This window comes from Puma concolor, chromosome C1 (genome assembly GCF_028749965.1).
Source record: "Puma concolor isolate L17-30 chromosome C1, mPumCon1.1.hap2, whole genome shotgun sequence".
NCBI lineage: Eukaryota > Metazoa > Chordata > Mammalia > Carnivora > Felidae > Puma > Puma concolor.
The window spans coordinates 167,807,140-167,819,649 of record NC_141674.1 but is presented as its reverse complement, the minus strand read 5'-3'; the positions used below and the strand labels follow the sequence as shown (position 1 = coordinate 167,819,649).

The window sequence follows — 12,510 nt, the reverse complement described above, 5'->3', positions numbered from 1 at the left end:
TGTGTTTGTGTATCTTAAATTATAAAATCAAATAATATCTTTAAAGTGCCTGTGGTGCCTAAGAAACCTGAACCAGAAAAGAAGGTGCCTCCTCCTGGTCTTAAGAAAGCAGTGGCTCCTCCTGCCAAAGGTACATCTCCCCAAAACAGGAATGTGTTTGTTGTACTGATGTTGAACTGTGATGCTGTCCACACAGGATGTTCAACATAAACGTTTGCTTTGTGTGGTGTGTCATTTGCATTCCCCATTTGTGACTCTGTTGCAACCATGTTTGTGCTATGTCATTCCCCGCCCCCTGCTTTGTGTTTGTGTATTTTACGTTGATTCTCTACATATGTTACTTCTCAAAAATAAAAACACTATCTTTAAAGGGCCCGAAGTAACTCAGAAGCCAGTCCATGAAGTACCTGTTGCTCTTTCTAAAAGAGTAGAGGCTCCAGCAATAAACAGTAGAATATCTCTTTAATGGGCTCTTAGTCTTAAATCACAAACCTCTTTATTTTTGTTTCAATAGCTGATTATGTGAAATCTCAATGTTTCATCTTGTGCATGTGTATTTTGATATTTACTACCTTGTGTTGAAAAATGGGAAACTTGGTCTTTATGCACTCTTCTTTGGTTCTTGCATTCTAAATTCCTAAAACAATCAATATCTTTTAAGTTCCTGATGTACCTAAGAAAGTGGAAGAAAGACAAATCATTCTCCTTGAAGAAGAGGAAGTTCCACCAATTGAAGGTAGATGACTTTCTAAGAAAATAGATATTCCAAGTCATCATTGTCTTATCATTGTTTAATATTTGAAGGAGACAGATGTACATTTCACTTCAGAAAATAAACATATTCAGGCTCTAAAATAAATTATTATTTACCTAATAAAAATTGGTCAGGCAAATGAAAATCAACTGACTCTCCTTTCTCACACGCTTAGCCTATTTGTTTATTTATTTGTTTTCTTTTAATGACACTCTTTGAAAGGAAACTGTATTTTCCATGGGGAATTTTTCACCAAATGATGTGGTTGGCAATAGCAGAATATACCCACCCAAAAGAAATTCCCAGTTAAGCCTGAGTAGTTGGTACAGAAAATCTGACTTATACCGCTAAGTGAATGTTTGCCTTCAAACAAGTCCATCTCCATTAAAAATAATGATAATAATTCTAACTAAATTCTCTTTGATATCCTTTCCAAATATGAAATTCTTGAAAGGGCCTAATGTATTTGAAGACCCCATAGATTTTTTTCAAGGACTAGTGAGTTCTCACGCACTGGAAAAAGGTTGAGTTATGAATTACCTATGTTTATGACGACCTCTGTTTTCAGATAGATCATTTTAGTTTAATATTAAAAAAGAATTATTATTTACAAAGTAATAATCTTTTTAAAGTGTATGAGGAACCGGAAGAGCCTATTCCAGAAGAAGAGATCCCAGAAGAACCACCTAGCATAGAAGAGGTTGAGGAGGTGACACCACCTAGAGGTACAGCTTCTCTTGGGAGTTGGACACTTAAAATCTATGGTGTTCCAAATCTTTCCCAGGATATGTCTAAATCTAATATTCCTCAATATACTTTTCTCACGTCTTATCAATGATAAATTGAAGATCAATAATTAATAGCACCGAAAGTGTCCCTTCCCCTCCCCCAACTTTTCTACTGCATCAACGATACGATTCTTGGGTTATTAGCCCTTCAATTTTTTCTGGCGAGGCCCTGTCCTAAGATTTTCTCCTAGTTTCTAGTTTTGGGGCTTGTATTCAATATGAAAATGGAGGGAAATCTATTTCTGTGTTGTTTATAGAATAATTCTTAGCCTATTATTCCTGTAAACTATGACAAGCTTTTTCATTAACTGATATTATGTTTGCTAATAGGATTAAGAAATAATAGCCTTCTCACCTTTAGAGTCGCTACTCCATATATATAATTACCGTTTAGGTTGCTAATATCTTTTAAAAATGAGTCAATGCTTTTTTTGCTATTTTTTGCATATATGGATGTTGTTCCATTCATTGCGTGTTATTTTTCAAAATGTCTATCTAATACCTTTCAAGTGCCTGAAGTGGTTAAGAAAGCAGTACCTGAAGCACCTACTCCTGTTCCTAAAAAAGTGGAGCCAGCCAAAGGTATAGCAAATCTCAATTAATAACATCTTTAAATTCCAATTAATGTTCTTTTAAAAAACAGAAATTTCTTTTCTGACTGCTTTCTTTAAATAGCAAACTTATGAAATTGATTAAGGATCAATAAAACTGTAACCCACTTCATATCTTTAGCCTTTTTGGAATGTTAATGGATGGTTATGTGTGTATATATTATTCCAGAAGTTTCTCATTGTAACTGAGAATTTTAATGTTAATTAGTACATTTCTTTATACTTTTATACATAACAATAGGTTCTTCTTCCCCACATTCCATTCATAAATCTTATTCCATTACATAGAGTTTTCTCATGTTACTATAAGTATGTATACAATCTTATTTTATAGGGGAAAAAAATCTGTCCTAATGCTTGGATAATAAGTATTTTAAAGAGCCTTATGTCCTTTCTAATATTTTGCCTAAGCACTCAAGTTTACTGCAAAATGTCTACTTCTCATGGCTTCCTAATAAAGTTAATGCTTCAGGAGTGCTCTTAGTCGATGAGCTTACACTGTCCCTATCACAATAGGCATCGCCAGCAGATGTAATAGTATCAGCAGAAAGGGCGCCTGTGTCAAGGCTTAAGTACTCTATTATGGTAATCACTTCAAAGAAGTCTCTGTCAAATTAAAAATTGTAGAAGTCTTTGTCACATTAAAAATAGGCCCAATATTGGTAACCCCTGCTATTAAAAAATAAATAAATAAATAAATAAATAAATAAATAAATAAATAAATAAACAAACCAGCACAGGTTCTTGTGGACACCTCCTCTAAGGTTTGGTTAGCACAAATAAGGGATTTGGAAAGATAACTTTATTGCCTATAAAACTGGTGGCCAGTAGTACGGAGTGTCTTCTTAAACTTTGATTATTAAAGATGTTGTTTTTGCTGTTTTTATTTCTTGTTTATTATTGAGTATTGTCAGCTAACCGAAATGCCTAATACCTTTAAAGTGCCAAAGAAGGTTCCTGAGGAGAAAGTACCTGTTCCTGTTCAGAAAAAAGAGCCACCTCCAGCCAAAGGTACATATTCTCTTATAAACCTAAACTTCCTGTTAATATATTCTCATTAAGATTTTTATGTATGGGGTGCCTGGCTGTTTCAATCCACTCTTGATCTTGGGGGTCATGAGTTCAAGCCCCACGCTGGGCATGAAACCTACTTAAAAAGAATAGATTTTTTTTTTTAATTCAAAAAAAGATTCTTATGTATTATGTCTCTGTGTCTTGACTGTTTTGATGTCTTTTGTGTATGAAAATTTGCTCTTAACAGTCCTAAATATTAAAACTATATCTTTAAAGTGCCTGAAGTACAAAAGAAAGTCCCAGAAAAGAAAATTGCAGAAAAGAGAGTCCCTGTGCCTAAAAAAGAAGCTATTCCCCCAGCTAAAGGTATTTTCGGAAAGATCTTTGATCTTCACTTATTGTTGCATGAAAGCTTTTTTTTTATTTCAGTTGTTTTTATTCTGTATTTTGAATTTACATTTTCATTTCTCTTGTGTTTTTTAAAAAAAAAGACAAATTTCTTAAACTAGATGCTCTTTCAGGGAGGACTGTCCTTGAAGAAAAAATATCAGTTGCCTTCCACAAAGAGGAAGTAGTAAAAGAAAGAACAGAATTAGAAGTAGTGGAGACACCAGTAGAATATCTTGAGGAAGAAGAGTTCCATGAAGTTCAAGAATATTTTGAAGAAGAAGAATTCCATGAAGTAGAAGAATTCGTTAAAGTAGAACAACCCAGAATTGAAGAAGTACACAAAGCTGAAGAGGTCCATAGAGTAATAGAAGTTTTAGAGGCTGAAGAAGTGGAAGTATATGAAAAACCCAAAGCTCCACCTAAAGGTATAGGAGAATTCTGTAGATACTACAAATTGTTATATCTTGCTCTAACTCACTTTTTTTAAAGTGCATTTCATGTTCAGTTTGGAACACTAGAAACCCACTTACTTTCCAAGTTAAAATCATTGAATGCTTTAAGCATGAGCTTCAACTATTTGATACAAAGATTAATATGGGGTAGAGATTAACCACGCAGAATATAATTTAGCAGGCAAAATAATAGTATTTGATATCTACTTATCTAAGGAGCTCACTATATGAATTTGTAGATTCTTTTTTGAATCTAGCTAAGAATGACTGTTGCAAACAAAATTCTTTGTTTGTACAAAATTCTTACAAACATAAGAATGATTGTTACAGGTACCAAAATATCTGACCTAGGTTATCAGTTGAGTGAAAAAGAAGCTCCTCAGTTCACTGAAGAATTTACATGTGAGGCAATACAACCATTGCTTTGTTATCATGAGTCAACTGTTCACAAACTGATCACTGCTTATCAAAAGCTTCTGCCACTTTATGATATTTTCATTAGAGAAATAACATTAAGGAAGTAAATGAAACATTGGTAACACCACCCATTCTTGTATTTTTTGAGGAGAAACCATGATACAAATAAATTCTCTTCAATACCACTCCAGATCTTGAACGAATTAATATATGTGTAATGTGAAGGAATATGTGTATGGTGTGCATGTGTGCTTTGTATACATAGAAAATCTACAATATAGATGAAATCTAGCAAAGTCACATCTCTTTTGGAGGTGTGATGCAAATTCAAAAAAAAATAGATAAAGCATTTATGAGCCCTCATTGGACTAACTTTATTAGTAGCACTCCCTAATACTTTAAGAACTCATTCTAAATCAAAACACTAATATCTTTGAAGGGCCTGAGATATCTGAGAAAATCGTTCCTCCAAAAAAACCACCCACTAAAGTTGTTCCTCGAAAAGAGCCACCAGCTAAAGGTATTTCATTGGTGAAAAACTACTTACCTAATTATATGTACAGTAGCACCTTGATTGCATTATAAGTTTGTGTTCTTGATGTTTTTCTTCTGTGTGTTGTGTTTTTGGAATTTCTAAGACAAACTATTATCTTTAAAATGGTTGAGGGTCCAAAGGAAGTTCTACCAAAAGAGAAAGCCACTGTTGTTATACCTAAAAAAACAAAGCAAATATCCTTATCAACCAGATAGTAAACCCAGGTTTCCTTCTTTGGTACTATTGAATTGTATATTCACTAATATGCCTTTTGATAAATCCATGTTTTCCTATTAATCATTAGTTTTAATAACTTAGTAATAATAAATACATAGTGACCGTGTGTTTAATGTCCCTGCTTTGTTCATTCTTGTAAACCTCTTGAGTTTTATTGAGAAATAAAAAAAAACACCTGATAAATAATATATATTTCTATCTTTAAAGTCCCTGAATCATTTAAGAACATTATCATTTAAGAGAAAGTATCGATTATTCCATCAAGACAAGCAGAAGTAACACCAGCTGACAGTGTCTTGTTAATTTTTCTTGTCAAATTCTTAATGGATTCTAACATGGGAAATTCTTCTGGATCTCTGTTGTCATGTTTGTTATCAAAATTCAACTCATTTTAAGTACAGTAATGTATGTGATAAAGTGAAACTGTTTTATATTGTGACTATGTCATGTTTTGTGTTTATGTTTTTCTTATGTTCTGCTTGTTACAAATCTTTATGAATGTTTAAAAGTAAAAGAAACTATTACTGCTATCTTTAAAGTACCTGAAGTGCCCAAGAAAATTGTGGTAGAAGAAAAAGTACGTGTTCCTGAAGAGCCCAAATTTCCACCAGCTAAAGGTATCTGCCTTTGCTGATTTCACCACTAATATAAAACCCCCTTTTATTCACTTACTGTGGAGCAGAAAGAAAGAGAGATCATTCTCCCCTCAATGCCACAATATAGCTGAATTATGTAAACTGCAGTTTATGTTCTAAAACATAGTCTTCACTTTGTGATGACTTTCTGGAAACGAAGGCATATGCCTAAACATTGTTATTGTTTTTGTTTGATCCTCTTCTTAAGCGATAATTAAGTGATATTGACCCCCTCAACTTCTTTTCAAAAATAATTTATTTTGGAACTATTGTCAGGAAGCTCTGGAAACAAACATTCCAAATAACAACAGAAAATGATGCTATACCCCAAGGGCAAAGTATTTTTAATATGACAAATCAAGAACTCATCAACAAGGCAATCTAGAGAGATGCACTGTGTATTTAGTTGGCTTACAATTTTGGAATTCTTGGTGTTCTTGTTAGATCCCCCTCTTTATCTTGATATTTTAGACCCAATTATGATATTTTTAAAAATAAAATAAACAAATATCTTTAAAGCACCTGAAGTACCCAAGAAAATTGTTCCAGAAGAAAAGGTTCATGAAGCTGTTCCTAGAAAGCCTGAAGTTCCACCAGCTAAAGGTATACACTGATACTAATCACAACATGAAATGATTCTTTGTTTAGTTATTCATAGTTTAAAATGAATGTGTGTGATGTTAAATTCTTGTATTTGGCTTCTTTATATTCTTTGCGTATTTTTTATTTATCACAATTAATATACTAATATCTTTAAAGTTCCTGAGGTGCCTAAGAAAAGTATTCACGAAGAAAAATCAGCTACAGTTCTTTCTGAAGACACAACGATGTACAGTGAGTGTAGAAAAATCGGTGCTTCTCTTTGGTTTCAGTTGTGTTTGTCTTCACAGCTTTTAAAAATAAATATACTAATACCTTATAAAAGCCTAACATGCCAAAAAATATTTGGCCAAAATTAAATCATTTGAAAGTTTACTTGCTCGGACAAGGTATATCCCCTCACCAATTAAAAAAAATAGTCCTTTACCTGTAACGTTGCCCAATTTTAGAAAAGCCATTTGCCTTGTTGTATTTGTCACTGTCTTGTCTCGTTCTGCTCTGTGTACAAATATCTTCAGCTCAAAAGCATTTTATTTTCTCAGGCCATGAAGTAACTTACTTTAACTTCATAATAATATTTTAATTGGACTTTATAGATTCAAAATGCCCCATTATTATTTTTCTACTCTTCCCAGCCATCATTAGAAATATTTTGGCAATACTGCTCCAATAAAACCATAGATTTATAAGGCCATTACAACATCAAAAGAATTCTCAAGCCATTTTTTTTGGTTTTATGCAAAATTATGATTAAATAATTTGAGGAGTAAAATATGAATAATAAAATACTCTGAATAGAATACTATTCAATAATCTGAATAGTAAAATTGCTAGGAGTCAAGATACTCTTCCATTTATTTCAATCCAAAAAATGCCAATAGTTCTGATATTCTTTCATTTAGTTTAATCTAAAAATTCCCTGCTTAAACCCATTTTTTTGTCTTTATTTTTTTTTAATTTTTTTTAAATTTTTTTTTTCAACGTTTATTTATTTTTGGGACAGAGAGAGACAGAGCATGAACGGGGGAGGGGCAGAGAGAGAGGGAGACACAGAATCGGAAACAGGCTCCAGGCTCTGAGCCATCAGCCCAGAGCCTGACGCGGGGCTCGAACTCACGGACTGCGAGATCGTGACCTGGCTGAAGTCGGACGCTTAACCGACTGCGCCACCCAGGCACCCCCATTTTTTTTTTGTCTTTAATACTAGGTTGGGATAAAAATATATGATGACTCCCTTCTTTGAATACCTTTTCTATGCTTGAGTTTCATTATTGTCATCAGCCAGTCTTCCTTTCTAAAAGCTGGAGAAATCTTTTATTTTCTTCATTTGCCTTATTTCCAAAGATTTAATTATTTTTCTTTTTCTTTTATGCTTCCAATCCCTAAGTGGTTATTAAACTACACAGCCATAAGCCAGATGTGGTTTGAGATTATAGCCAACTAGGTTTCTGGAAAAGGAAAGGACTTATATGAATTTCCAGTAGCCCAAATATAACATAAGAGAATTCTTAATGTGCAACTCAGTATCAACCCTGTTCTTTATGAACAAAACCAAGAGCAACAGGACAGTTTTACCAATAACTTTCTGCAAAGTAGAATTATATAGCCCCTGACCAGGGAATTCCTCAATTTTATCATCATCATAAATGAGGGTTCTATATGATAAAACTGGAAATTAGCCAATGTGTTATTGTCATTAGTTTGTGTCTATGTACTACTGGTAACTTGGGTGATGAGCGTGTATTATGTATTATGTTTTCTTAATACTGTTTGTAATTGACTTGAAATTCCCTTAATTGTATAAATACTAATATCTTTAAAGTTTATGAAGTGTCTGAAGAATCTACCTCAGAAGAAAAAGTACTTGTGACTCGTCCTCAAAAGACAAAAACCAAAATAGCAAAAGGTATATAACACCAATGATCTGGTCTGAAGAAAATTTATTTTTTAGCTCATTTTAAAAGCTGAATCTTTTCCTTCACTGTTTATAAATATAACTATACTCATATCTTTTAAGTGCCTGAGCCACCCAAGAAAGTTGTTCCAGAGGACAAAATATATGTGACTATTCCTAAAAAGAGAGAAACACCAGCAACTAAAGGTACATTTCAACAACCTCGAACTTGGATGAATAACTTTGGATTCAAGACTCAAAAATTGTGTGTTATATAATTTACTGTTTTTACAACTTCTAAGTGTAAACCTACTAATATCTTTAAAGAGCCTGATACAACCAGAGAAGTTTTTCTGGAGGTGGAGTTACCTGAGGCTGTTCCCCAAATTCCAGAGCATCCTCCAACTCAAGGTATAATTCTTAGTTATGAAAATCTAAATAAGAAAATCTTTCTTCTTCAGTCTGAAAGATATGTTTAGTGTTTTGTGTAGGTTCTCAGAACCTCTAACGCTAAAATACTAATATCTTTAGGGCACCCAATGTACCCAAGACAAGGAACTTTATATGACTTGCCTCCCCCGCCACCCAAAAGAGTCCCACTCATACAATGTACAAGGATAAACAACTAGAACAAAAATTAAATTTCTAACTTAAAGTTATAATATCTGTTAACACATGTAACTTTCTTAATATGTTGTGTCTTCATGTCTTTGCCTTTTTCTCAACTAAAAAATACTAATATCTTTAAAGAGTTGGAAGTCTCCGAGGAAGGTCTTCCAGAGTGGCAAGCTCCTGTTGGTAAAAGAAGAAAAACACCACCACCAAAAGGTACAAGCCAGAAGAAAGTCAACTTTCATATCTCATGATTGTAGTTGTACTTAACCCATGCAAATATACTTATATCTTGAAAGCTCCAAATGCTACCATTTCAGAGAAGTGGGAGCCCCCGAAGCAGAAGCTCGACTGGGTATACACATGTTCCCAGGAGTTATTCAAGAGAAAATAGAGGAGGAAAGATCTTTAACTTATCTAAATGGAAGATACGTGGGTTATAAAGTTTAACCTCTGAGGCCTTCAGGGAGTATATGAATACATATAATGTTATATGAAACCCAGATAGATTCTTCAATAGGATTACTAATACTATTATTGTTTCCCAAAAAAGAAAAAAATCAGAATAGCTAGAAAAAATCTACACAAGACCACTTAAAATACTTATATCCCTGAAACTAGATTGAATTGGTTTAGCTCCCCCTTTAAAGCAGACATCAGTGCCATCAAATGACAGAGGTGTTTGGCTGTAGACTATAAATCAGCAATTCAACTCTCCATGGGGTTGAAATCGCAGAATATAACTGCTTAATAGAGTTGCTTTTCTATTAAGATAAAAACTTACTACTAAAAATAGGCATATTAATTTGAAATAATTATTTTCCCATAAGACTTAAATACAGAAATATTTTTGGAAAACCATGACTTAAAGACAATAAAATATGAAGTTCAATGACTTTGAGCAGCAGTTCTTTCTGTAATACCCTCTCCACTTGAGAGCCTTCTAAAACCAAGGCAGTTAAAACTAGTTAAAGTTGGAATTCTGTACTGAATACTTAGTTGCTCCTCTCATTGTCTTTTATTTTTAAAGAGTTCTACATTTTTCCATTTTGAGTGTTTTAAATAAATAAAAATATGAGAAAGTTTTAAGACATCCAGCATAACAGTTTCTTTACAATATCCATGATATTCTGTACTTTAAAGAATATTTGAACACTTTGACCTGATTTTTTCAGTCTAGATCTTTAGGTCATTCTCCTGTCTCCCATGCTTGAAAAACAAACACCTTTCTAAAGTGCCTAAAGTAGGGGTACAAAATGAGGCCAATCCAGATAAGAAAGAAACTGTTTTGTTCTCCTCAAATTAATATATAAATGTACATCATTAGTTATACAAAATCAATTTTTCTCACTTGAAGCTAATTTTCCATGATCTAATTTTCTATACATCTACCATTCCAAGAAATTAAATTACTAACATTGACAGTACCTGAGGTGACCAAGAAAACAGCTCCTAATAAGTATGTATTCTTACCATCGTTAAAAAATCCAATGTGGGGAGCAGGGAGGGCCCCCAGTCTGGGGTGTTCCTGTAGGTTGAGTTAGGAATAAAACTCTTCATCACTCTAAAGTATGATGCATTAATATCTTTAAAGTGGCTGAATCACTTCAAGAAGTTGTCCCTGTAAAGAAAACACCCAAGGCTGCTCCCCCTGAAATTGAAACACCTTCCAGTAAAGGTATCATTCATTCTATCATTCCTGCCTTCATTCATTTCATAAATGTCAATGGTGTCTATGGTGGTAGGGAGCTAGGAAATAATGAACAAAGACAATTAAGACTTGATTCCTTTCTTCAAAACTTTATACCTCATCCACCTTTTAAAAGAAGCACCCATGTAACCAGAAATATCACTTTGGTTCAGTTCATGTCTAATGTCAGTTAACTAGTGTCTTCACTGATCCCTTAACCTCTAAGTATGATACTAATATCTTCAAAGCACCAGAAGCTATGGAAGAAGGTGCTCCTGAGATGCAAGTATCTGAAGATGTTCCTAAAGAGCCAGAATCTCTGCCTGTAAAAGGTATGTGATACCTGTGAACAGATTCTGAAGAAGAGATGATATGTCCTCAGCTCCTAAAACCATGTTTTTCTAATGTCCTTCGTAACACATAAACATAAAAATACAAATGTCTTTCAAGCATTTGAAGCGGCGCCCAAAGTTCCCTCTCAGAAGCAAATATTTGCAGGTGTTCCTATTAAAATAGAAACCTCTTCTACTAGGAGTATTCATTCAACAAATACTTAGTGAGGAGGGTCCACAGTGTCACAGGAACTATGCCAGGTGCTAGGGAAGGCCTCTTCTCAAGAATGGACAGGCAAAGAAGAGACTTCTAGAAAACTACATTTGCTAACTTATTGTGATTACTGTTTTCACTAACAATTTTAAATCTTTAAATGTGAAATACTAATATCTTTAAAGTGCCTGAAGCTCCTCAAGAAGCTGTTCCTGCAAAGAGAGTCCCTTCCAAAAAAAGAGAACCTCCTTCAGTTAAAGGTACAAATTACCATGCCCTCAAGCTGAAGAAGAAATAGCTCTTGTAGTCTTGAAAATATTTTGCTGTTCCTAGTGATCTTCATAACACTAAATATTAAAATACTAATTTCTTAAAGTACGGGAAGCTCCCCAAGAAATTGTCCCTGAAGAGAAAACATATGTGGTTCCTCACAAAAAGCCTGAAGTTCTTCGTGATGAAGGTATATGTTGCTAGAAGCTTAGAATTTTGGGAAAATGTCTTTTCCTGTGTAAATGTGTTTCCTGTTTGTCCTGATTCTTATAACTCCTAAATGTAAAAATATTAATATCTTTAAAGTGCCAGAGGCTCCCAAAGAAGTTGTCCCAGAAAAGAAAGTGTATCCTCCCCAAAAGCCTGAAGTCGTACCTGTCAAAGGTACATTCTAAACCACTCTCTAAGGTGGGGTAGGGAGGGCAATGGAAAGAACCACCTTACTGGACTTGAAAGTTCTTGTCTGTGTTGATTCTTGTGACTCACATGTAAATTTACTAATATCTTCAAAGTGCCCGAGGCTCCCAAAGAAGTTGTCCCTGAAAAGAAAATGGCTGTGGCGCCTCCTAAAAAGCCCAAAGTCCCATCTGTTAAAGGTAGTTGTCACTAACCTTAGGTTTAAAAAGATACAACTCTTCTGTTCTTGGAAATATTTTCTTCTTGCGGTCTCACAATGCTTACATGTAATTTTACTAATATCTTTTAAGTGCCCGAAGTTCCTCAAGAAATTGTCCCTGAAAAGAAAGCACCAGTGGTGCCTCCTAAAAAGCCCGAAGTCCCACCTGTCAAAGGTATTTGTCACTGGCCTTAGGCTTGTAAAGACATCACTCTTCTGCTCTTGAAAATATCTTGTTCCATTGGTCTTCATAACTCCTAAGTGAAATTTTGCTAATATCTTTTAAGTGCCCGAGGCTCCCAAAGAAGTTGTCCCTGAAAAGAAAGTGGTTGTGGCGCCTCCTAAAAAGCCCGAAGTCCCACCACCTGTTAAAGGTACTTGTCACCGATCTTAGGCTTATAAAGACATATCACTCTTTTGCTCTTGAAAATATCTTGTTCCAATGGTCT

At 34.1% G+C, this 12,510-nt stretch overlaps 2 protein-coding genes across 50 annotated transcripts in view; both read left to right on the top strand.

Moving 5' to 3' along the window:
* Positions 1-12,510, top strand: part of TTN (titin) — a 277,493-nt gene that overhangs the window by 133,483 nt on the left and 131,500 nt on the right. For 32 of the 49 annotated variants that reach the window (XM_086719030.1, XM_086719018.1, XM_086719009.1 and 29 more), the window contains 16 exons: positions 47-130; positions 662-736; positions 1,387-1,479; positions 2,053-2,124; positions 3,096-3,164; positions 3,444-3,533; positions 3,659-3,982; positions 4,866-4,946; positions 5,738-5,815; positions 6,353-6,436; positions 6,593-6,667; positions 8,256-8,339; positions 8,451-8,534; positions 8,655-8,738; positions 12,153-12,236; positions 12,349-12,435. In XM_086719030.1, the coding sequence (XP_086575156.1) occupies positions 47-130; positions 662-736; positions 1,387-1,479; positions 2,053-2,124; positions 3,096-3,164; positions 3,444-3,533; positions 3,659-3,982; positions 4,866-4,946; positions 5,738-5,815; positions 6,353-6,436; positions 6,593-6,667; positions 8,256-8,339; positions 8,451-8,534; positions 8,655-8,738; positions 12,153-12,236; positions 12,349-12,435 (1,548 nt within the window). The remainder of the gene's footprint in view (positions 1-46; positions 131-661; positions 737-1,386; positions 1,480-2,052; positions 2,125-3,095; positions 3,165-3,443; positions 3,534-3,658; positions 3,983-4,865; positions 4,947-5,737; positions 5,816-6,352; positions 6,437-6,592; positions 6,668-8,255; positions 8,340-8,450; positions 8,535-8,654; positions 8,739-12,152; positions 12,237-12,348; positions 12,436-12,510) is intronic. The other 17 variants (XM_086719044.1, XM_086719039.1, XM_086719045.1 and 14 more) reach the window with 14 other exon arrangements.
* LOC147578566 (uncharacterized) lies at positions 8,802-11,951 on the top strand. The gene is made up of 6 exons (XM_086719050.1): positions 8,802-9,155; positions 10,534-10,617; positions 10,878-10,961; positions 11,361-11,435; positions 11,552-11,635; positions 11,752-11,951. Exons 1-6 carry the CDS (start codon positions 9,032-9,034, stop codon positions 11,838-11,840), a joined length of 540 nt encoding a protein of 179 aa, XP_086575176.1. The 5' UTR covers positions 8,802-9,031; the 3' UTR covers positions 11,841-11,951.

Bases quoted from the DNA above. Each gene is read 5' to 3' on its own strand.
- LOC147578566 (XM_086719050.1), top strand. From the start codon at position 9,032: ATGTCTTTGCCTTTTTCTCAACTAAAAAATACTAATATCTTTAAAGAG. The intron at 10,618-10,877 runs GTATCATTCATT...ATATCTTCAAAG, and splicing joins TGAAACACCTTCCAGTAAAG to CACCAGAAGCTATGGAAGAA. The intron at 11,436-11,551 runs GTACAAATTACC...AATTTCTTAAAG, and splicing joins AGAACCTCCTTCAGTTAAAG to TACGGGAAGCTCCCCAAGAA.